Here is a 23,861-nt window from a genome sequence, read left to right as displayed (position 1 = left end):
ACCAATTCCAGTGCCTCACCACCCTAACAGGAAAGAATTTCCTCCTTATATCAAATCTAAACTTCCCATGTTTCAGTTTGAACCCATTACCCCTTGTCCTGTCGCTACAGTCCCTAATGAAGAGTCCCTCCCCAGCATCCCTATAGGCCCCAAAGATATACTTAGATATAACTAAGACAGGAAAAATCAGGAGTGTATATTCCATATACAGCCATTGAAGACAAGTGAGACCTCTTTTGGGGCTGGACAGGCAAGTGGAAGCAGTGTAAGACAGCTGAGCTGAACATCTGTGGCAGGCAATAGCAGCAATGCCTTGATGATCATCTAGGAGTGAAAATGTCAAGGTAGAAAGATGACAGATCTCACCCAGAAAAGAAAATACAAACAAATGGGGCCCGAGGAGAGGAAATCAGAAGGGAATTTGTCAGGTAGGATCCATCAAGCACAAGAAATGCCTCAGATGCTACAGCACATAAGATGTTTAGAAAGCACAATCAGGGAGCACAGCAGGTGTCAAGGGAACCTCATTGCCTGGGCTGATGACTAACACCACTTACACTGAAATCAAGCACCGCATGCCAATGCCACCTGACACGAAGCACACCTCTGCCCCCGATCCATAGTGCTGCTGGGAAAGCAGTGGTTTGCAAGCGCCTTTGGTGACTCCTGCTCAGAGCCCTGTCCATCAGCAGCGTTATTAAAGAGTGATTCGACAGCAGAGACAACTGTTTGTCCAGTTTCACACCTGGATAAATCAAGACAGGCAGGAAAGCGATTGCTCGTTTCTTCCTTGTGCTTTTCATGCAGCTGCCATAGGAACGGAGCTGGAGAAGGGGTATTGCCATCAGGACAGGCTTCCCCTCAACAGACAGAGGAAGAGAAGACACAAAACCAAGCCTGCCACTTCTACAGGTCTATTTACCCAATGCCAGGTGATTTAGAGGCTTTTTTTATTTGTTGTTGTCTGTGCATTTGGAAATCTGGTGTGATGGGGTCATTATAGGCCATGGCAGCATCCCCACTGCCAAGCCTTGATGTCTAAAACCAACCAAGGAAAACTAGTAACTGGTTGGTTGTGGTAAGTAAGAACTCCATAGTGACTGGCACTAATGCTTCTTGGAGCGAACACCTCCAGAAAGAACTGCCATGACTTATAAACTACACATAGTCAGCCCGGAAACATTCCATCTCTGACGGATGTACATTGAACAAAGCAAACCAAAAGCAGGTTGAAGAAAAAGCCCAGAAGTGCCACAAGACATCAGGAGAATTAAACAGAAATGCAAAAGTTCCAACTTAATTCCCACAAATTCGGTGATGATGGAACATCTGCCTTTGCCACATTGTCCTCAGCATCATTTGATACCACCTCACCTTCCAGTGCAGGAGATGACGTGTTAGTGGATGGTACAGCCTACACTGTGCTTACTAATGGAGGAACAAGTGAAAATGAAGGTGTTGCCAAGTCCTTCCACTTGGAAACATAACACATTCATTTGAGATCCTTCCGTGCTTCCCAGTGGTTTTAATGATGTTGTCCAAGTGGGTACCAAGTGTAGATGAAGCCTCAGAGCTTTTCTGAGTATTCCACATCCTGCACCCTCTTATTTGGCAATTGAAGGAGATTTGCTGCATTCTGCCTTTGGCTTTGGTGCTGCATGAGCACAGCTCTACCACTGCTCAGATTTTCTGACATCAAGCAGCTTTTGATATGCAAACCCCTCTGGAATGTACATTTGCTATTGCTCTTCTTACTGCTACAACCAGGAAGTCAACTGAATTCTACTTTTCCTCACTCCTCCCTTTCAAGGTAGCAATGTATATAATGTCAGAACAAACCCATGAGACCATACCCTAGAACTCCCTGCTGGACAATATCCTAGAAATCACAATAAACATTAAACCATGCCATGTTTTCTGATGGCTTGTGTTATGTTAACAGGCAACAGCGATCCCAAATGATATTAACACCAATGGTTGACAGAGTGTATACAGCTTTGCCAACTTTTTCCTTCTTCTTGCTGTTATCTGTCTTCTTTGTCAGGTTTTTGGGACCAGTGCTATTACACTTGAAGAGCTGCCAGCCTTTACTGTGATCCTCTGCTCTGTCAGACTCCATTATTCAAGCCTGACAGCCTGCCTGGATAACATGAAGATAAAGCAAGCCACAGTGAGAGGACGGTCGTGATGCCTGAGCAAGGCAGAGCAATGCCCTGTGTGATGGAGAGGGCAGAGAGACCCTCCAGTGCCACACATGGTGGCAGCTGCCCCCCTCAGCCACCTCCAACCCATGGCCATGATCAATTAACTCTAATCTAGGGACAGAGGTGACTTCTTCTGGGTTATTTGAACTGTTTTTTGCACTATAAATTAAAGAAGAAAGAGATGAGGAGAAAAAGGAGGGTTCGGGAAGGCCAAGTGCAGAGTCCTGTGCCTGGGTTGAGGCTGTATTAATACAGTCTGGGGGATGATGGGATTTAGAGCAGCCTCAAGGAGAAGAACTTGGGGGCATTGATCGATGAGGAGCTCAGCATGACCTGGCAGTGCTCACTTGAACCCAGAAATCAACCATGTGTTGGGATATACCTAAAGGATAAAGCTTATCTAGTCCAACCCCTCTGCAATGAGCAGGGACACCTTCCACTAGAGCAGGTTACTTGAACACTGCCAGGGATGGGAGAGCCACAGCTCCTCTGCACAACTTGTTCCATTGCTTCACCACTCTCATAATAAAGAATTTCTTCCTTATATCTAGTCTAAATTGACCTTCTTTTAGGTTTAAACCATTACCCTTGTCCTATCACAGCAGGCCCTACTAAAAAGTCTTTCCTCATCTTATAAGCCCTTTTAAGTGCTGAGATATGGCCTCTGTGCTCTAAGGTCTCCCCTTCAGGAGCCTTCTCTTCTCCAGGCTGACCCAGCCCAGCTCTCTCAGCCTGGCTCCAGAGCAGAGCTGCTCCAGCCCTTGCAGCATCCCCATGGCCTCCTCTGGCCTCGCTCCAACAGCTCCACGTCCCTCTTGTGCTGCTGCCCCAGAGCTGGGTCAGGGCTGCAGGGGGGGTCTCCCCAGAGCACAGCAGAGGGGCAGGATCCCCTCCCTGAGCTGCTGCTCACGCTCTGGGGGCTCAGCCCAGCACATGGGGCCGATGCATTCAGGTTTGATTTGGGGTTGTTTTGGAACAGGAGCTATAGATGACAGTCACCCAATCACTACGGCCAGATTTTATACCTTTTCTGGGGTACAAAACCTAAGAACCTCACCTCTTATACCGAGCCCATGTCCTGCTCAGCCTCCCCCAGGGGATGCGCAGGTAACCCTTCCCCAGCGCTACCACCACCAGGTTCCTCTTAAAGACAGGGCTTGTTTAGCCCCTTGATGTTATCTCACGGACACAGCGCCCGTCTGCTCCAGCAGCAGGGAGCCGACCCGACCCCGTACAGCCGCTGTGTGGTGGGAAGGGCTGGTCTGAACGCAATAAAAACAGCGTTTCCACGGGGAATAAAGGCTGGAGCTGGGGATGGAGCCGGACCGGCCGGGCGGGGCGGGGCGGGGAAGAGAAGAGGCTCCTCTTGCTGCCGGCTGCTGCTGCCGGTAAGTGCCGCTGCCTCCAGTACCCCCCTTCCCGGTACCCACGTTCCCGTTATCCCCTTCCTTCGCATCCTCTTCCCTGGCATCCTTCTCCTCATCACCTCCTTCCCCTGTCTCCCCTTCCCCAGCATCCCCTTCTCTATCCCTCACCGTTCCCGGTAGGACCCCCTCATCAGCGGGCTCACCGCAGGCAGTTCCTGTATCCCCTCGCCCGAAGGAAACCCCCTCCCCAAACACGGCATGTCGTCCTTCCCAGATCAGGGCTCCCCCCATTCCTTCCCTGCCTCCGACAGACCCCTTTCCCTGGACCGACTCCCCCTGCCCGGGGCGATGCTCTCCAGCATCCTTAGGGTTTTGCTCCCTGGGGGTTTGGGGTTTATCCCACAGGATCTGGTGGATTTGCCCCCTGAGGTTTGGGGCTTTTGAGCCTCGGGATGTAGGATTTGGCACCCCGGGGCTCCGTGTTTGCACGCCAGGGGTTGGTGGGTTTACAACCCAGGGCTGGTGTTTTGGCAACCCAGGCATTGTGGGTTTTGCCCACCTGGGAACTGGGGCTCCTCACCCCGGCTCAGTCGCTCCCCCAGCGCCCATGGGCACCCCGGTGTGTGCAGCACGGGTTTAACTTTGCCTTGAGTTTCACCGCTGTGATTGCGCTTCGGTCCCTCCTCGGAGGAGTGGCTGCGACAGACTCGCTTTAGCTGCGGGAGAGCGAGCGCTGCTGCTCGGCACCCCTCCACCGGCGAACCGCTGCGCTGCCGTGTGGGTGAAGATGCGATGCCCTGCGCTGGGGCAGAATCCATCATCCTGCGGATCCAGGCTGGAGCAGCTCCATGGGATGGGTGGGATCTGGAAGCTCTGTGATCTGGTTTGAATCCCTTGGACCTTACTGCTGTGTAAAGCACCGAGCTCAGGGTGCTGCTGCTTCAAGCCTGCTGCCAGCGTTCCACAGCCGGTTTTGAAGGTACGGATCGTGTGTTTGGCTGTGTTTCCAGTCCCGGGGCTGCAGGAGAGGTGGTAGGAATTGTTCTGCGCCGATTTGGGGGTGGAAAGAAGCCGTTCATGCCCTGAGAAACTCTGCCCTTCAAACGGGAAAGTTGGATAGAGGATGAGGGAGCAAAAATCACTGCGCTCTCTCACTACATGGCCTCTCTGAATGCATGTTTTGCACCCCCAGGGATGTTCCTCCTCCATCTCCTCACACCATCCTCTCTGAGTGTGTTTAACACATTACTGAGCCACTGCAGCCTCGCTGGTGGCAAAAGGGAGGAGGGAAGCGTGTCCTGAGGTCCTGGGGCAGGTATGGCTGGATGCTGCTGTGCACCGAGTTGTACTTGGTTTAGAAGAGCAGCAAATGGATTTCCAGTTTCCATTGTACCCCTATGATTTAGAGTGCAGTCAGCCTTGAGATTGCAGAGCTTCCTTTTCCCCTCCCCTGCCATCAAAAGATACCATATAGTGATGAAATGCACCTTTTACTCTGGATTTATCTGCTGAATATGTTAGGTCAAACTTTCTGTGTGTTAAAGGAAAACTGATGAAATGATGGAGTTCTGCTCAGGCAGACTGAGAGCAGGGAAGCAAAACCGTAATGTCCTAATAACAGTGCAAGCCCTGAGGCATCTGAGATCCGCAGGAAATCTGGGATGATCCCATGTCATGGTGCAACTGGGCATTTATCCCATTGATTTAGGGGGGCTCCTTATAGAAAAGGCTGGAAGACTGATGTTGGAGGGAGGCACTGTGCTCTATCAGCAGCACAATCCCATGAGCTGCTTCAGCTCACAGGAGAAATGAAGAGCTCCGGTATTGAAGTTGTGGAAGTACATCCCTGGGAAGGATGGCACATCCTGCTTTGTCCCAGAGATTCCCATAGGATTGTATCATCCCCCCTTTCCTGTGTTGACAGTTCTCCAGGCAGTTCAGGTGTAGCACTTCCTGGCACGAGATATGAGTTCCTGGCTTCCCAGATGGAGGCAAAAAGGATGGGAGACATCAGGTTTGGGTTCTTGGCTGTGTAAGTGACTATGGATGAGCTTCCAGGGACTCTCTGCCTGGGGATCCCTGAAAAGGAGCCAGGAGCAGCAGGACCCTGTTGTCTGCGCCCTCAATCATGGAATGGTTTGGGTTGGAAGGGACCTTAAAGCTCATCTAGTTCCAATCCCCTGCAGGGACACCTCCACTAGAGCAGGTTGCTGCAAGTCCCATCCAACCTGGCCTTGAACACTGCCATGGATGGGGCTTCAAACCTGGAGTTTCAAGCATCCCTTCTGTTTATTGTTGGGAAAATCATGGATGTCAGATGAGGAGAGTCTCATTTCCAACCCGTCAGCCTGTCTTTGGGTTGTCCATGCAGTACTATGGCCAAGAGAGTGTTTCTCTAATGTATTGTGAGTGTGGGCACGTTTGTCTCCTGTACTTATGCATTGTTGTGCCCCGCTCCTAGGTGCACCCCATGTTAAGCAACCTGCTGTTGGTTTTTGACTTGCAAAGACCCTTTACCCCAGGCTGATGGATAAGGTGGTATTTCAGTAGCATAGAGAGCTTGCAAAGGTGAACACTAATGGTTGCGTCCTAATTCCACCTCAAGTTGGAGTGCAGTGTGTGTTCACAGACCAGCACCAGAGCAGTGCTGTGTAAGTAGTCATCTGCTTTAATTAGAGGTGTACTAACAGTGATGCATGCTTAACAGTGTGAGCACAGCCAGTGTTTACAGGAGGAGGAGGATGTGACTGATGAACCTTCTTGGTTTAGACCTCAGAGCTGCTTTCCAGTATCTGAAAGGGGCTTATAAGGATGCTGAGGAGGGACTCTTCATTAGGGACTGTAGTGATGGGACAAGGGGTAATGGTTTAAAACTTAAACAGGGGAAGTTTAGATTGGATATAAGGAGGAAATTCTTTCCTGTTAGGCTGGTGAGGCACTGGAATGGGTTGCCCAGGGAGGTTGTGAATGCTCCATCCCTGGCAGTGTTCAAGGCCAGGTTGGACAGAGCCTTGGGTGACATGGTTTAGTGTGAGGTGTCCCTGCCCATGGCAGGGGGTTGGAACTTGATGATCTTAAGGTCCTTTCCAACCCTAACTATTCTATGGTTCTATGATTCTGTGATTCAGTGTTCCCTCTGGAAACCCACAGAACAAATCCAGCGTTCTCAGCTGGGATTATTCAAGGCAATTTTACATTAATTTTTGTAAACTTGAAGACCTAATTTTTTTAAAAGCTTGACTTGAAATTGATGGTTTTGGACCAAAAGACTTGTTTAAACCTTAACATTTGACACTGATTACATGAAACCCCATGAGCTTTCAGCAGCGTCTGCCTAGGGTCCTGCCACAGGGCTTGATGGGCAGGAGAGCTGCTTGCTCTCAGTGCTGGAGGAGCAGGAAAGCTTTGGTCAGCAAGTCCCAGATCCAGACAGGAAGGGCACAGGAGGAGCTTTCCTGCTCTCTTCCTAGGCACCTTCGTTTGTTTGTTTATTTATAAGTTATTTTTTATTTTGAAATCTTCATTTTTAATATTTTACATATTTACTTTACCTTTACTTGTAATCTTTTTATTTTCACTTTTAAATCTTAAGTTTCATAAATTTTATTTTAAAAATTCTGACTTTGTAAGATTTTCTTTTATTTTTTATACTTTCACTTTTTAATTTTAAAATTTAAAATTTTAATTTTTAATTTCTTTTATAATTTTAAAATTTTTACTTCTTCATGTCTTTTTAAGTTTAAAATTTTATCTTTTAAATTTTTCTTTTAAAATTCTCTTTGTTTTTTTATTTATTTTCTATTTTTAATTTTTAAAATATTTACTATTTTTTTTAATTTAAAGGAAATTACCAAATCCAGCAAGTAAATAGAAGTCAGCAGAGGGAGCTGAGAACCCCGAAGGATGAATGGCTGCATGTAACACACAATTACATAGACTCAGTCTCATGGAATCATAGAATACTTAGGGTTGGAGAGCACCTTAGGATCATCCAGTTCCAACCCCCTGCTATGGAGCACAGCTCACACTAGACCACATCACCCGACTGCATCCAACCTGGCCCTGGACACTGATGGGGATGGGAAAGGTCACTGTTGCTTTTACAATGGGCAGCACGGCCTCATCATCACATGGGAGAGCTTGGAGGAGGTCACTGGGTATGTGCATGGGGAGCACTGAGCTGGTGTGGTCTGCCTGGGCTTCTAGTGGGCTTCACTATGGTCCCTCCTGTTGGGGGCTTTTAAGGAAACTCAATGGTCCTGAGTTTAGAAGGAAGTTCCTTGTCTGAATAAATAGGGGTTGAAAAGGGGAGGTGCAGGGGGGGAGTGGATGGTGAGTTACCGTGTGGGATAGAGAGCTCCCAGGGCCCTTTACAGGGATAGGGGCTGGGATGTGTGGGGTTCAATCAATCTCTAACTGTAGAAATAGTGAATAGTGAAGTGGTGATGTTTGCAGGTGAAACAAAGGTTAAAGAGGGCATGAAGGGCAAGGCCTGACTTAAGGGCTTGCAGAAAAGCTTTTATGATGTTCATTGAGCATTAAAATGGAAGAAGAAATCCAGCTATGAAGTGATGGAGTTTGGGGAAGATGGAGAAAACCCAATTTCCTCGTTGCATCTATTCTTTCTAAAGCATTGAGCTCCGAGCTGGCTGTTACTGCTCAAGAAAGAGGTCTTTGGAATGCAATAGGCAGTCCTGTGGAAAGGTCAGCTCGGTGCTAAGTGCCAATCAAAAGCAGCAAACCATGTTAGGGATTGTTATGGAAGGGAAGCAGGACAAAACAGAGAACATCATTATGCCCTTATATACATCCACAGTGCATTCCCCTCTTGGAAATGGTTTGCAGTTTTGGTGCATCTCAGAGGAGCAGGAGGGGTGGCCAGGAGTCCTCTATTGCTTCTGTATGAGGACTAAGCAGTTGGCAAAGGGTCCTCAGCGTGACCAAGAGATGATGAGGGGGGATGTGATGGAGATTAAAGAGCCCACCAGTGGCACTGGGGGAGTGGATGGAGGTTGATCACAGAATAATTGAATGGTTTGGATTGGAAAGGACCTTAAGATCATCCAGTTCCAACCCACCTGCCATGGGCAGGGACTCCTCACACTAAACATAAGGATGCAGGATGCCTCATCCAATGCAAGGATCAGAGGGCATCAAATGAAACCAGTGCATGACAGGCTCAGAACAGGCAAAAAGAGGTGTTTCTCTGCACATCACATAGCTGAGGTGTGGGAGTTGTTGGATAGGAGGTCATGGATGCTAAAAGTTGACATGGGCCAAAGGGGAAGCAGGACAGCTTCATGATTTAGAAGTCCTCAAAACCATCTTTGGAGGTAATTTGGGATCATAGGCTGCTGGAAGGGAAAATGGACATTGGGGAAATCTTACTGCATGCTGCCTTGTTCTTACAATCCTGCTGAGGCCCAGGTTGGCAGCTGTGAGATAAGGCATGTTGGGTTACATGGATGTTGATCCTGACCCATTCTTGTGCTGCACTCAGCAGTGATGCTCCGGAGATGGGGACTGAGCTGAGGGCACTGTGGAAGCAGAGTCCAATCACAGGAGACGTGGCAACATTCAGATATAACAATTTGATATCTGGAACTATTTCTATAATATCCTTTTCCCCAAAAGTTTTGTCTTTGTGTTCCCATCAGCCACACCAGTGAATTGGGAACTGCTGGGATTGCAGGGCAGCATTCCCACCTTCCCAGGCACCTTCCACTCACTTAAAGTCTGGGAATTGAGCTGTGGAGACAAGCATATGGATTTCCTCAACTGAAAGCTCCCCATGGTGAAGTTGGGAGCCCCTTCTCCCATCTGGGCACAGAAGGAGACACGAGTCCGAAGGCACTGAGACTCAATTACTTGCTCACTTGTGTTAAGCTCTGTGTATGGCCATTGAGACTGCAGGATGGAGCTGCCCACTATGGTAGTAAGAACCTCTGAACTTCAGAGCCTAAAGAAGTACCAGGACCATGCAGAGCAGAAAATGTGCTGAACAACGGGGTTTTGAGATCATCCAGCCTGGGCAAGCAGCCCCACTTGGTCTGTGGGTGGCCAAGATGATGATGAGAATGTATAACCATAGGATGGTTTGGGTTGGGCAGGACTTTATAGATCATCTTGTTCAAACCCTGTATTCTGTGGATATGCCCTGTTGGGATTTGGCAGAGCTGCTTTCATTTTGGATTCCAGTTGCTTACCTGTCCTCCTTCTGCTCTTAGGACATTTCTTTTTGTACCCCACTTCACTGATGATACATTTCCATTCACAGGCAGGCTTTTAATTGCCATGAAGGACCTCAGCCACTGCTGCATGTTTATCCTCACCTTCAGGATTTCAGACACTTGTAATGGACTGATCACCATGGGAGAGTGATGGCACAGACATAACCATGGGTGTGTGGATTTGTCTCGAAGGAAATGAAGCATAAGCATTATTTCTGTGCTTCCTTTCTTAGACCTACAAAGCATGTGCATTAAAGTCATTATTTATTGCTTTTTCCTGCTGTCTCTCTTTCAGATTCTAACAGTGGGAAGATGCTGATGAACAGAAATGAAACTTGGCTCCCTAATTCCTCCTCTGCTGACTCATCCTTTGTGGAAGGAGCTGGCAACTTGGCAGGGATCGGCCTGCAGGAGGTGGTCATTGGCCTGATATTAACCCTCATTGACTTGATCACGCTCCTGGGAAACACAATAGTGTTCATCTGCCCGGTGGTGGAAAAGAGGCTGCGCACCGTCACCTATATGTTTATCATGTCCTTGGCCATGGCAGACTTCCTTGTAGCTTGTCTGGTCATGCCCTTCAGGTAAGAAGTGCTTGGGAGGTAAGATCAGATGGTGGAGTTTGTGCGTGCAATGGCATTTCCCCTCGCTTAGTAGCTGCTCTTTGGGTAGAGCTGGATAAAGTTCATGTGCTGTGCTTAGGGCTGGGCTTTCCAAAGAGCTGGATGGTGGTTGGGGTCTATATGTGCTTCTATGCCTTAGTTTCTTTATGCTTTATACTGGGTCTACTTACGGAGAGACTTCCCAAAGGTGTTCCTCCTGTTGGCTACATAGGGATGCTGGCTGCTCACCTGAACTAGATATCCAGCCTTTAATGTGACTCCAGTGCAATAAGTCCCATCTTCCAGGACTAGCTCTGCACTGCATGCGGAGTCAACAGGGTTGCTAGAGGATTTTACATGCTCTGAGTGTTTGGGGAATGGCAGATGAGGACTGAGTGGTGTGTTAGCATTAAGCACAATGTGTTGTTCCTTCTAGAGCAGCAAATCACAGCGTGTGTTTTCCCCTCAGTTTCCTTATTGAAGAATGACTATTGAAATCAGTGCGGTTCAATTCTCTGCCTTCCATTTCACTTTTTTAACCTTATCTTTTATTTTCTGGTAGTGGAAGGGAGAAGTAAAACTCTTCCTTGCTGGCATAAGAAAAGGGATGATTTGATGCTGCTGACCACAAAAGGCTGTTGCAGAGATGTTGTTCTTCATATTCTTGGTGAAACACGGAATTCAGATTGTTCCTTCTGGTTCAGACAATGTACAGTGGGGTTTGTGGGGAAGGCTGCTGACCTTGCAAATCAAACAGCCTAGAAGAACCACAATCTGCAGCGGGATAACAAATGGGACTGATGCATGGGTTCTGGTACATGTTAGTGCATGCCAAAGAGAAGGAAAATAAGCAATCATAGGAGCCAGTTTGACCCAGGAAAACGTGACAGAAAGGGAAAATGAGGTTGTAGCTTGGTGCCTTCATTTCATCAGAATAAGGCTGTTTTGTTCTGGTTTGGCTCGTGTGCAGGAGCGGTTCAGCTGTGCTTGGCTCTTGTCTGGGTGCTCCAGCCAGCCCAGCCCTTTCCAGGCTGAATATTTCCATCTACTCTTTTCTTTTGCGAGCATAAGTGAACCACAGCAGTGGCTTTGCTCATGCTGTGTGCTTCTTTGGGCTTTTGTTGTTCCTTTTTCATCAGCATCGTGTCCAAGAGACCTTTTACATCAGAGAAGAGAGAACAGGTACCACATCCTGGTACCACTGGTACCACATCCACAGGTACCCTGCCCTATAAGAACATCTGCTAGGTCAAGTGCATCCCACCAGATGTGTGCTGATGGGAGATAGGGATCTATGTGCAGAGATGTTCATGACAGCAGCATGGCCTACATCTGGAAGGCCATGGTGCTCACACCACAGGATTTGCAGCATCTCTGGGGATAAGAGGGCTTCTGAGGAGTGGGAACAAGGCACCCAAGTCCATTATTGGACCAGTGCTTTGACTTCTATGGGACTCATCTGTAAAAAGAGCCATGAAAACTTTCTATGTGTGTTCAGTGGGACCCTCCATGCTGCCCATGTGGAGGCTGCATATGCTCCAGTGTACCCAGCTCTCTCTTATTTGCCTTATGTCAGGTTTTCTCACTTTGTTTCCAAACCCTCTATCTCATCCTTTTTCTGGTTAAACCTCAAAATCCTGCCCAAGATACACGGTTATCACTCCAGAAAACACCAGTTGAAGAGAAGGAGGACAACTGCTTCACGCAGTAACTGAGTCTCAGTGACTTCAGACTCATGGCCCCTTCTGTGCCCAGTGGGGAGAAGATGCTCCCACCTCCACAATGGGGGAACTTTACAACTAAGGAAATCCACATGCTTGTGTCCACAGATCTGCTCCCAGAGTGGTGCCACGGGTACCTGTGAAGGTGGGAATGCTGCGCTGCAATCCCAGCAGTTCCCAATTCACTGGTGTGGCTAATGGGAACACAAAGACACACCAGTGTCTGTGCAGGGACAGGTTCTGCTATAGGTTGGTGTTGGCTTGGATTGTTGTGCACCATCCTATATAACAAGAAGCTCCTGGGGCCCTTCATCACCACTGTGCCCAGTGTTGTGCTCTAGAACGACCTTCACAAGTCACTGAAATGAATCACTGCTAATCAGATGCAGAGCAGGCACTGGTTTCTAACTCCTCTGCCATCAAGCTGACTCCTTGTGCCCTGGCAGAGCCCACCTGAATGCACTGCAGCGCAGCAGCACCACCTCCTCTGTGTTTGCCCAGCAGGCTGTGAAGTTCCAGGATAATTAAAGCTTTGCAGGACCAAGTCATCACTCAGCTTTCACATCGAATTCACACTCAATGCTTGTTTCAGCAGCACCCCAGGAGTGCAGAAAGCAGGGGAAAGGAGGAGGAAGAGAATGGCACCTAATTGAACGCTATAGAAACGTGCACCAGCCTTCCTACAGCTGCCATACACTCCTTCCTTCACTGCTCACTTCTTAAAGACCCTTCTTGGCTTTGTTGGAAACGATTTTGGTGTAATGTCTGCTTTGTGGTGGTGCCCTCCCCTCGCTGAGGCATTTGTGAGCTGCGTAGCATACAAACTCTATGGGATTCCTCCTAGGATTTAATGTTTTAATCAGGAGTTAGCTTTGAAGCATGAGACCAGATGAAAACTGAGTTTCTTGGAGGAGAGGGCATCTTCCGTGGCCCAGGAACTGGGTAGAAATCATAAAAGCCTGTTCTACACAGGAAAAACTGTGATAGACAAAACTGTGCAGATGTAAATTTGGGGGGCTCTGGGGGGCAAAACACCTCCCTCAAGGCATCTGCTTGCAACAGGGTGCAGGCAAGAAGCATGGGTTTGGTCTTCTTTAGCCATGCCTCACCAAGGTGCCTCGTGTTGCGCTTTGAGGGTGAATCCCTGCTCTCTGAGCTGCAAACCCACCTTTGGTACCTCTGTGTTAAATCATGGTGTTACCACCACGTAGCCTTGAAGACATGCATGCAATTGGTCCTTCCAGCTGTGATTCCCACCCGTTTTCTCTCGCAGCATCATTTATGAGGTGACGGGGATGTGGCTGTTCGGGAAGCTCTTCTGCAAAGTCTGGATCTCCTTCGATGTCATGTTCTGCACCGCATCCATCGTCACCTTGTGCTTCATCAGCCTGGACAGGTACTGCTCCGTCGTGACCCCCTACCACTATTCAAGAAGGATGTCCCGTGGCAGGTGAGTGGTGTTGCTCATCACTTTGGGTCCCTCCCTATCTTGATCTATATTGGCCTGTATTGCCTCAAGACCAAATGATCTATTAATAGTTGCTGCCCAAAAGCAGAGTGATGTGGCAAAAGGATCTTTGCACTATTTAAAGCTTTGCAGAAGATCTTTATGGATGCAGGAGAAAAGGGGAATGAGCTGAGCTGCTCTGGTGGTGCTCACGGGAATGGACTTTTTTGAGCTAAGGATGGGTTGCAAAATGGGACAGAAACAAGTGATGTGGCCTGACTTGTACCTACGACTTGCAGGCATTTAATGGGACTAGGGGAAATGACACCCAGAAGAATGCATGTAGCAGCAGTCCTCCACCTCTTCAACTCATGATGCTTTCTGAAGTGATAGTCATGTATCTCAGGCAGGATTTTGAGGTTTAACCAGAGAAAGGGTGAGATAGAGAACTTGGAAACAAGGTGAGAACACCTGACATCATGCACATGAGAGGGAGCTGGGGTAAAGAGACTGCAGGAATCATAGCATGCAAAGTAAATCCTGAAACATGACAACGCTTCCCCATCCCTGGCAGTGCTCAAGGCCACGTTGGACACAGGGGCTTGGAGCAACCTGCTCTAGCGGAAGGTGTCCCTGCCCATGGCAGGGGGTTGGAACTGGGTGAGCTTTAAGGTTCTATCAACCCAAACCACTCCGACTCATGGGGGGAAATGCAGAGAAAACAGGATGAGTTTTCCTAAGCTCCTGTCAAGGTTTTATGTGAAACATTGAAATGAGGACTGAAGAGGGGGGAAGTTGTCTAAAGGAGGACACTGGATCTGGAGTGCTTTATCAGGTGGGTTCAGGCTCCTTTGGGGAAGTTTTTCCCACTGCAACTCTTGCTGCACGCTATTTGGGAGCATGGGTCCCTAAGATGAGGAGGGGGCTGCACATCATGCTGTGTTGCAGAGCAAGCGCTGCAGTGGTTCTGAGGATCTGGTGCCCATCAGCTCCACCCTACTGCTATTCAGAGGATAATGGCTGGAAACCCAGGCTGAAACCAAACAGGAAAATGCACATGCAGTTGTTCTAACTATAACCAGAAATCCTCTCTGAAACCTTTCCCCCTCATTTTTTTCAGCCATCCCTTGCACTGACCCCAGTTCTGTAAAGCACAGATGCAGTTACCCCATTGTTACAGATATTCATGTCTGGACCTGATGTACCCCATCTTTTTCCCTTCTCCAGGCCCTGTGGTACTGCAGAGCAGTGATATCCCACATGGGTTACCATGGGTATTGACCTGTACTGTATGTTCTCGACTCAAAATGGCTCATACCCCCTCTCCCCTCCCTGTCTCTTTCCTTGCACAGATGCATCGCAATGACCTGCATGGTCTGGGTATACTCCTCTCTCATTTCCTTCCTTCCTGTCATGCAAGGCTGGAACGAGATCCCCGGGGTGGACTTCGATGCAGGAAGAGAATGCATCTTTGTCACCAACTGGATTTTTGCCATCGTGGCTTCTGCTCTGGCGTTTTTCGTTCCCTTCATGGTCATGTGCAGCATGTACTTCTTCATCTACCGTGCTTCGCGGCTCAAGGCCACTCGGATCGTGTCTCAGACCCTGGAGATCCACTACCACCCCAACAGCAAGCGGCAGAACCACCTGCAGCTGGAGAACAAGGCCACACGCACCATCAGCATCATCATTTCAGTCTTTGTGCTCTGCTGGCTGCCCTACTTTGTCCTCAACGTCTGGCTCGCAGCAAGAGGCACCGACTCCACCAGCACGGTCTTGGTTGAGGCATTCAAGATTATCACTTGGTTGGGGTATTGCAACTCCACCATCAACCCGATGCTTTATGCTTTCCTGAACAGGGACTTCCAACGGGCCCTGAAGAAGCTGCTCATCTGCAGGCACAGGTCTCAAGTGAACATTGGAGAAGACATGGTTTCCATAGCCACGTTTTCCAAGACTGCTCCAGACATGGAATATAGCATTACGGTGCCAATGCCCAATGGTGCCCTGAAAGGCAAACCCAAGTAATAGGGATTCAGAATCAGCTGCTGGAGGTGGACGTACAGAAAGTGCCAGAGCGCATCCTAATGGAAAAAATAATGGGTAGGAAAACAGGGGAAGGAGGGGCTGGAATATTACAGCTGGGGACATAGGGCAAAAGTGCATTTCTTCATCTTCCAGTTTTATAAACAAGGAACTTTGATATTTTAGGGGCAACTTGTTATAACTAATGGAGCTAATTCCTTCCTGCCTAATTACTTTTTAATGAGCATTTCCTAAGACAAATTCAACCTTCATGCAGGGGAAAACAACATCAGTATGATAATGTGAACTTGTCTCTGGGTACATCCTGGTGATCTGCACTGTAAGGTGGGACAGTGTTTCTCATTTCTCAAGCCACTGGAGCTCTCACCTTGCAGCTTACATTACAGATTTCATAGAACCATAGAACGGTTTGGGCTGAAGGGGCCTTAAAGCTCACCCAGTTCCAATCCCCTGCCAGGGGCAAGGACACCTTCCACTAGAGCAGGTTGCTCACATTTGACTGGGTTTAGTAATTCTGTGTGTCAGTCTGTGTACGGGCATTAGGAGGGATGTGGTCAAGGAGCAGAGGTCACCTCTTTACAAAGGCACCACTGCAGTCTGGGCTGTTGCTCAGGGTTCAAGTCCCTTTGGAGGAGTTCAGAGCTTTCAGTGGCTTTCTGTGAATTGCCTGTGAGTGTCCTTATGAATTCTGGAAGGGAATATCCTATGTGCAGGCCCAGTGGGCGAGTAAGACTTGCTGAGAGCACCGAGTGCCCATGAGGATTAAAGGGGGCTGCAGGTGACCAACTGCAGCCAAAAAGGGTACATGAAGAGGAATTACTGTGTGTTCTGCACTGTGATGTCTATGACTTACTGCCATGAGTGGTACTGTAGAGTATTGCTGGACTATACCGCCATAAGAAAAGGATGATGAATGGGAATGATTCACTCCCAAGTGCTTGTCTGGACTTCAAACAGCATTAAACAACACTGGCTGACTGTGGGAGGACCATGAATTGCCTTACCAAAGGATGACCATGAAAAGACAGGCCTGCTCCCAAATGTCTCTGCAGCATCACAGCAGTGAGTAAAAGCAGGAGTTGAGCCCACAGGATCACAGACTACTCATACAACAGCTACTGCTTCCCCTGGCATGGTACTGATGGGGTCTCACACTGGTTTACATGGGAGTCATTACCCTCAGAGCCTGCTTTTAGACTGATCTTCCATGGACACAAAACAGTTGAAGGATGGTTTCTAAAACAGCTTCTTCCCCAGTGCTCGCTCACTTACTTGGGACAGGCAAGGCTTCTGCAGCCTGAGAAGCACAGGAAACAGCAGAAAGATATCCAGGTTAACATTTAATGCTAAAACTAAGACTGAGGCTCTCAGAGGGGTGAAGAACATCACTATGTTAATAAATAAAGGGGGATGTTAGTAAAAGCCCTGAGTGCTTCTGCTCTTCCAGCTCAAAGGCAGAAGAGGACTGTCCTCAGAGGTATAGCAAGAAGCACTGCCTGGAGCAGCTCAGCTACTGCAGACCCTGGTACAAACATCAGAAGTTCTCTTTCTCAAGAGCCTGGTGGAAGAAACATCCCTGACCTGGGGTTGCAGCACTGGTACTCCTCCTCCTGGAGTGGGTCTCCCAGCTCCTACGACTTCAGTAACAACATGGAAGCGGTAAGGAGAATAACGACACAATCCTGCCTTTACTCTGGGGGGAAGCACCTAAATCCAGCAGGCACAAAAGTGGACAGGGGTGGATTTATGCTTCTGTTACCCAGTCCATTCTGATAAAGCAGGACAAGAACTGTGTTTCAGCTCCAGAAGCTTGGAGGGAAGGGAGATGAGGGACAGGCAACAACCTCTGCAAGAACAGGCTGGGACCCCAGGGCTGTAGAATGCAGCAGAGCCTAAGACCAGAGGTCCCTTCTGTGGGGCTGTAAACTGGCAGCTAACCTACATGTTCAGATGTCCCTCTGCAGAAGACATTGGTAGGAAGGTACACGCTGATTTCCATGGCCACAGGAAGACCTGAGCCAGTCTGATAGTTGGTTTCTAGATGTTAATCAACCAAAAGAAGGAAAATAAACCTGTGGGATGTGAGCATAGAGTAAATGTACATCAGATCAAGGCCTTCAGTCATGACTGACCATTCAGTCTGAGTTGACTGAAGAACATCCAGCAGGACAGGGATGGAACACAGAAGTATAGTATAATTAAAACCTGACTTAAAGAAGGAAAACAACAGGAGAGGTGCATCCTCCATAGCCTGCTTCTGAAAAGCTGGCAAAATGGAGCTGGTGGGAGTATTGAAGCCCAGCTGGATACTTCCTAGCACAGAGAAGCATCCTCTCTCCCACTGGTGGGGCAGAGGAAGTGGAGATGCCAAAGGCAGGAAAACAGGTACTTGCAGGCAAGACTTGAAGGAAAACTCAGGTTTTCCTCTGAGGTCAGAAGAAAACCTCTCTGGGTAGGGAAAAGACTTTCTGGAGCAAAAAGGAGGAAAGACAGGGACAACCCACTCCAGCATTCAGTGCTAAGAAAAGCAAAGCTTCACTGACATAGGCAGTGGAGAGTTGAGTACAGCCAGATGCTTTTGTGGCTGGGTATGCACAGCTCAGGGTGGGATTTGTACATGCCTTTGAGGGTAAGTGTAACTTCCCAGAATACACAGACATACCTAGTGTGAGCATGTATGGCATTTGGATACTGAAATGCTGCAGGGTCCTTGGAATAGGCGGCTGCTTACATCCAGCACACATACACAGGGAGTTAAAAATACCATATTCTTCATTTCCTGTGCTCCATCTGTAATCAGTGAACTGGCAGAGAAGCTTCAGAGGTTTCAAACATTGGCATTTAGCTGTGCATTTATAGCTGATGCTAACAGGGAAATTCAAAGGAAGAAGACACACTTAAAACTGCCTTCTATTTTAACCCAGCTAAACTCCATAAAGTTCTGGTTTTGATCAAATACTGCAGCACTCTGGCTTCAACTGGACAAGCCAGTATCTAGATCCAAGAGCCTTTGTAATCCAATTCTGCCATATCATAAAGCTGCAGAGTTACCAGCTGATTTAACTGCTAGTCATAGTGTCACACCACAGTAGTGATCCCTTGAATCCAACATCTATTTAAGAAACTGATTTCAGTGACTACAACTTTTAAGAGATTTAAGCCTGTAAAACAGGAAAATGCATTGATACAAAACCAGTTCTAACAGTGTAAGAACTATCCCTTCTTATCATAGAATCACAGAATGGTTAGGGTTGGAAAGGACCTGAAGATCATCCAGTTCCAACCCCCTGCCATGGGCAGAGACACCTCACACTAGACCATAACAGCCAAGGCTCTGTCCAACCTGGCCTTGAACACTGCCAGGGATAGAGCATTCACAACCTCCCTGGGCAACCCATTCCAGTGCCTCACCACCCCCACAGTAAAGAGCTTCTTCCTTATACCTAACCTGAACTTCCCTTGTTTCAGTTTGAACCTATTACCTCTTGTCCTGTTACTACAATCCCTCTGTTAATAGCTTAGACCTCTGTAACCTACTCAGTTTAGAGATCAAGTCTCTCCTTTCTTCAGGCAGTATCCCACTTCCAAGCAGCATATTCATCTTCGCAGCATCATGTGCACTGTGGCAAGTAGGAGACAGGAAAGCAAAGCAAGTTAAGAGAGATGCAGTTCCCTTCCTTGTGTTCCAGCTACACTCAGCTGCCATCTGCAGCCTGCACTGAGCTGGCTCTGAACAGAAGCGAGTACTAAAGTGGTTTCCTTTATAAATAAAAAAAGTTTATTAAATCATTTAGACTTGAAAGAAGTCACAATAATTAAATGCACTCAACAACCGCAGCGAGTGCGTTCTGTACACCACCAACCCAAATGGATTGATTCTGGATTTTATAAATAAAAATTACCATATTTACAGGGAGAAATAAAAAGCATGGCATTAGGCAGTTAAATCAGCAGGTTACACAAATAGCCTACCAGTTGATTCCTTAAAAAGTACAAAACCTACAAGGTTACATACGACACGTATGACTTCATTAGGTTTAAGTCTGCAGAATCACGACATTTTCATACATCAGTTTTACTATGGCTCTTTCAACCACTGCCTAAAAAAACCTCCTTTTTTGAATGGCAAAAAAGCTCCTTTTCCTTCTCTACAGGTTTATCTGTATAAAATGCATTCCCTAAGTTCTACTATAGTGCAGTAGTATGAAATGATTTCTTCTAATGACTGGCTATGGAGAGTGACTGTATGTACAACTGTGGTACTTTTTTTGCTTTAAAAATAGTGCAGCTTCCCAGTTTAGCCACCAGGAACAAAGACTGGAGTCATAGTTCATTTCAAAATCCTCTTCATTTCACCAAAGAGCAAGTGATCTGGAGAGATACTCACTAGGCTTAGAGACTGTAATTTGCTCTATAAAAATACAGGATTTTCATTCTATTTACATGTTACAGATCTCTCACTTACCCAGCAAGCTGATATATACAAGCTTCAAAAAACAACCCCCAGTAAATCCCCCAAAAAGGATAATGGAGCACACCATTGGCAAGCACAGTAGCTGGACCCATCCACCTAGGACAGTTAAGGTAAGGAGAATGGAATGTGAAAAGTGTGGTTACTGGTTCTCGTTGGCTTGTCAAAGGAAACCGTAAGTCTGTCCAACATGTCTTATACATTAAGCATAGCAAAACCCAAAAGTTGAAGTAAACTATTTCCAAAGATACACATTCTGCATCATAGGATCCTTCTGCTGAACAATCCCTGGAAAACCTGCCGCGTGGAAGAAGTGATCCTGAGGATAGTTATTTGCTTGGTTGTCTGCAATGTTTGTTTCCTGATAAACTCATTGTCCGTGACCTCTGCCTAAGCACTGGTTTTGGTGGGAGTTCCAAGTCTTCAAAAACAGGGTTTTCTATGATTGCTGCAGCCTCTGGTCTTTCAGTGGGACTTGGAGAGAGCATGTCCTTCACCATGGTGTACTAAAAGAAAACACAGCGTAAGTGTTATGTGCACCAATTCATACATTCTTTCTTCTTTAATGTTCTGTATGAATAAGAGGAAGATGTTCCCAGTTGCTATCTGAGTAATTTGAGTATTAGTGCTTTGGCACAGTAACTGAAGTGCATTAAATAGATGAAAACGGACCACTGGGCATCTGTTAAACTGTCTTTATTGTCAAGGAAAACAATCAATTTGGCAAATAAAATCTGACCCAAGATTCAATAGTTATAAAACCTTTCCATTATTTGCAATCAAAAAACCATTTAAAACATATGTAATACAATTTGTGAGTAATTGTTTGCTTCATAGAATCACACAATGGTTTGGGTTGGAAGAGACGTTAAAAATGATCTAGTTCCAACCTCCCTGCCACAAAGCAGGGACACCTTCAAGCTTAAACCACCATGTTTTAAGGCATGCAGGAATTCCTCACAGTGAATTAGAGGCATTCCTTTAAATATACAGGTAGTTTGAATATTTCTCTCCAATTTAACTAGAATCAGTGTCCTACTCATCACATTCCCCTAGGCAGCCTACAGCTATACAGCAAGAAAGGCTAGTCTCATTTAGCTGCTGGTCTGAAGCTACCATGAACCCTGAAAGCATCTCATCTTCTTATTGGAGAGGTTTTGTACATCACTTCCTCTTTAGGCACAACCACATTACTTTAAAAATCCCACTAATGAGAACACAACACAAACTGCTCACATGATGTCCCCCTTGAGAGATGCGTTCCTGGAGTGAGATCTCACACAGCCATGGTGCTACCCATAGTCTCCCCTTTACCTGTCTGCAACTCAGCACTTTGTATGAATGTGGACTTTTTGCAAGAAACCATGTCAGGATGTATATGAAACAAATGACAAAGGGAAATCAGGTATAGTTACTGGAGGTAAACTGTGTGACAAAAGTATCATCATCCACATTATTGTAATGTTATAGCTTCGAAAAGGAGAAAAGTACAGGGATAGAGGGAGGAATCTTAATAACATGAAAGCTCTTTTTTCCCCTCCTTTTTTACCTGCAAAGCAACTGAAAAGCAAAGAAAACAACACTTATTAAAGAAAAAGCCACCATTAACAGCATCACATGCACTCACCTCTTGTGCATATTTCTGAATGAACAACGGTGGGAACTTCAAATTTCTAACATCACTTAAGGTCTGCAAGAATATTAGGAAAAACATGTAACTTTTCCAAAATACCGTTCTCCAGTACTGTTACTCTGTAATTTTTAAAAGATATGTAGACTATGCAAACGAATCAGCCTGATGGAAAAAAAAACCTTGTTTAAATCATACAGCATCACAGACTGGTTTGTGTTGGAAGGGACCTTAAAGCTCATCCAGTTCCAACCCCCTGCCATGGGCAGAGACACCTTCCACTAGAGCAGGTTGCTCCAAGCCCCTGTGTCCAACCTGGCCTGGTTTAAAGGCTTGATGCAGTGGTTAAAAATCACAACATGTTTAAAATAGGCAAGTTCCTGCTTCCCTGGGTATGCAGCCTGCATTAGGAATAGTGTTACAAGAATTCTGATCTCTGCAGTTTTAAATCAGATACACAAACTTGCCCTTTCTCACTTGGGCTCAATGGATCTGTGCACCACTCATAATCCCTAAGATCATCTACACCAGTATGAAGACACATGACCAGATCTGTCTCAACAACGTACGTACTAGTCTTTAACCTTTATGGAGTAACGAGTTGGTTTATGAGCAGTTTTGAAAACAGATCACGTTGTACTTCTGTGTCCTTCACAAGGCAGCCGGTCTCATTTTGTGTTTCTTTCATAACCAGCACATCAGCTCCACCTAGTGACAGTATTTTTCCCATGTTCTGCCACACCATTAGTTGCACCAGGCTACCTTACTCACTTTAGCATGTTTTTATCATAGAATGGTTTGGGTTGAAGGGACCTTAAAGCTTTTCCAGTTCCAACCCCCTGCCATTGGCAGGGGCACCTTCCACTAGAGCAGGTTGCTCCAAGCCCCTGTGTCCAACCTGACCTATCGAGGATAGCTCTTTATGGGGTATGTGCTTCAGTAAAACTGATTTTAAGGACACTGAAATTGGTTTCAGTGGAAGGGGCTCAAATTCAGCACTGCTATTCTTTGAGTAGACTAGACTCTTTTGTACCATAACACCCCAGAGCATTTTAAGCAAGAGAATGCAATGCCAGTGTAGGTGAAGCATTTGCTCAGGCTCCATTCATGGTGTGGTTCAAGTTGCTCCTTACATCTCTGCTGAAAGCAATCCATCTTCACATGAGAATCTACCCCCCTCCCAGGCACATATAAATTCTAAATACAAGTTATAATGAGTCTCTCTTTCTTGCATAGGCCACTGGTCATCACATACAAGAGGAAAAACCTTCTTGGCTGCAGCCCCTGTTCTCTGTGAACTTGCTCCTGAGCAAGATGGATCTCACATCCATTGTCACAGCAAGCAAGAGTTGTAACACACCATCAAACTTCCCAAATTCACATTTCATGCAATAAAGGTAACCAGTTACTGGGAATATTGTGCTTGAAGCGGGGCAAGACTCACAGCTAAGACTCACTATAGGAAAAGGAACAGCAGTATTTCACTAAATGCTCTGAGTGGAAAAGCACTGCAGATGCAAATGAAGGAAGAAATAAAAATGCACAGCATGGTTCCAATTCTTGAATGCAAATCAAGCTGGTAGGCTTAAAGTCACAAGCTACATTTGTTGCTTGAGTTCTTGGCTATCCTACTTCAATAGTTTCTCTTACTTGGCTTGACAACAGAAGAGCTTTGTAAAGAAATTAAGGCTTCAATTCAACTGCACACATTAGGAAGACTGCAATTTATTTTCAGTGATTCAGGGGTCTGTACAAGGCTGATAAAGAAGTTGTGTTCCTGATTGCAAGACCTGTCAGAAGTGAAAAGAACCTCTTGCAAGTGTTTCACCAAGCAAATAGCCGCTTTAAACAAATATACATACCCTGACCCTCTCCATCTGTGTGCTGAAAGGGTAAAGCAGCTCAAAGAGAATCAGTCCCAAAGAAAAGATATCCACCTTGTGTGAATAGGTGTTCCCACAGATCTGGAAATTCAAAATGAGGGTCAGGTCAGTCAAGCCACTCACTGTATGTGATTACGTACAACACAAACAACATCCTTTCAAGTTAACATGTGGAAGAGATTAGCCCTATGCAGAGCTGAAAACTAGAGGACAGGCACATGAGTGAGCAAGGTCCTGATCACCAGCTCCTCTTTACAAAC

General features: G+C 46.7%; 2 protein-coding genes across 2 annotated transcripts in view; one reads left to right on the top strand and one right to left on the bottom strand.

The window, feature by feature from the left end:
• Positions 1–10,102: 10,102 nt before the first annotated feature.
• On the top strand, positions 10,103–16,087 carry LOC133215691 (probable G-protein coupled receptor No9). The gene is made up of 3 exons (XM_061359844.1): positions 10,103–10,385; positions 13,398–13,574; positions 14,924–16,087. The coding sequence occupies exons 1-3, from the start codon at positions 10,114–10,116 to the stop codon at positions 15,597–15,599; spliced, it is 1,125 nt and encodes a 374-aa protein (XP_061215828.1). The 5' UTR covers positions 10,103–10,113; the 3' UTR covers positions 15,600–16,087.
• Positions 16,088–19,372: 3,285 nt separating this feature from the next.
• EIF2AK3 (eukaryotic translation initiation factor 2 alpha kinase 3) overlaps positions 19,373–23,861 on the bottom strand; it is a 47,180-nt gene continuing 42,691 nt past the window's right edge. The window contains exons 15-17 of the mRNA XM_061359733.1: positions 23,581–23,682; positions 21,716–21,778; positions 19,373–20,594 (exon numbers count right to left, since the gene is read on the bottom strand). Coding sequence (XP_061215717.1) covers positions 20,418–20,594; positions 21,716–21,778; positions 23,581–23,682 — 342 coding nt within the window. The 3' untranslated portion in view covers positions 19,373–20,417. The remainder of the gene's footprint in view (positions 20,595–21,715; positions 21,779–23,580; positions 23,683–23,861) is intronic.

The sequence above is a fragment of the Neopsephotus bourkii genome, unplaced genomic scaffold, assembly GCF_033783945.1.
Source record: "Neopsephotus bourkii isolate Nb327-2 ecotype Australia unplaced genomic scaffold, CSIRO-AGI_Nbou_v1 NB_994, whole genome shotgun sequence".
NCBI classification, from domain to species: domain Eukaryota; kingdom Metazoa; phylum Chordata; class Aves; order Psittaciformes; family Psittacidae; genus Neopsephotus; species Neopsephotus bourkii.
Note: the sequence above shows the minus strand (reverse complement) of the source record. Positions and strands in the feature narration are given on the sequence as shown.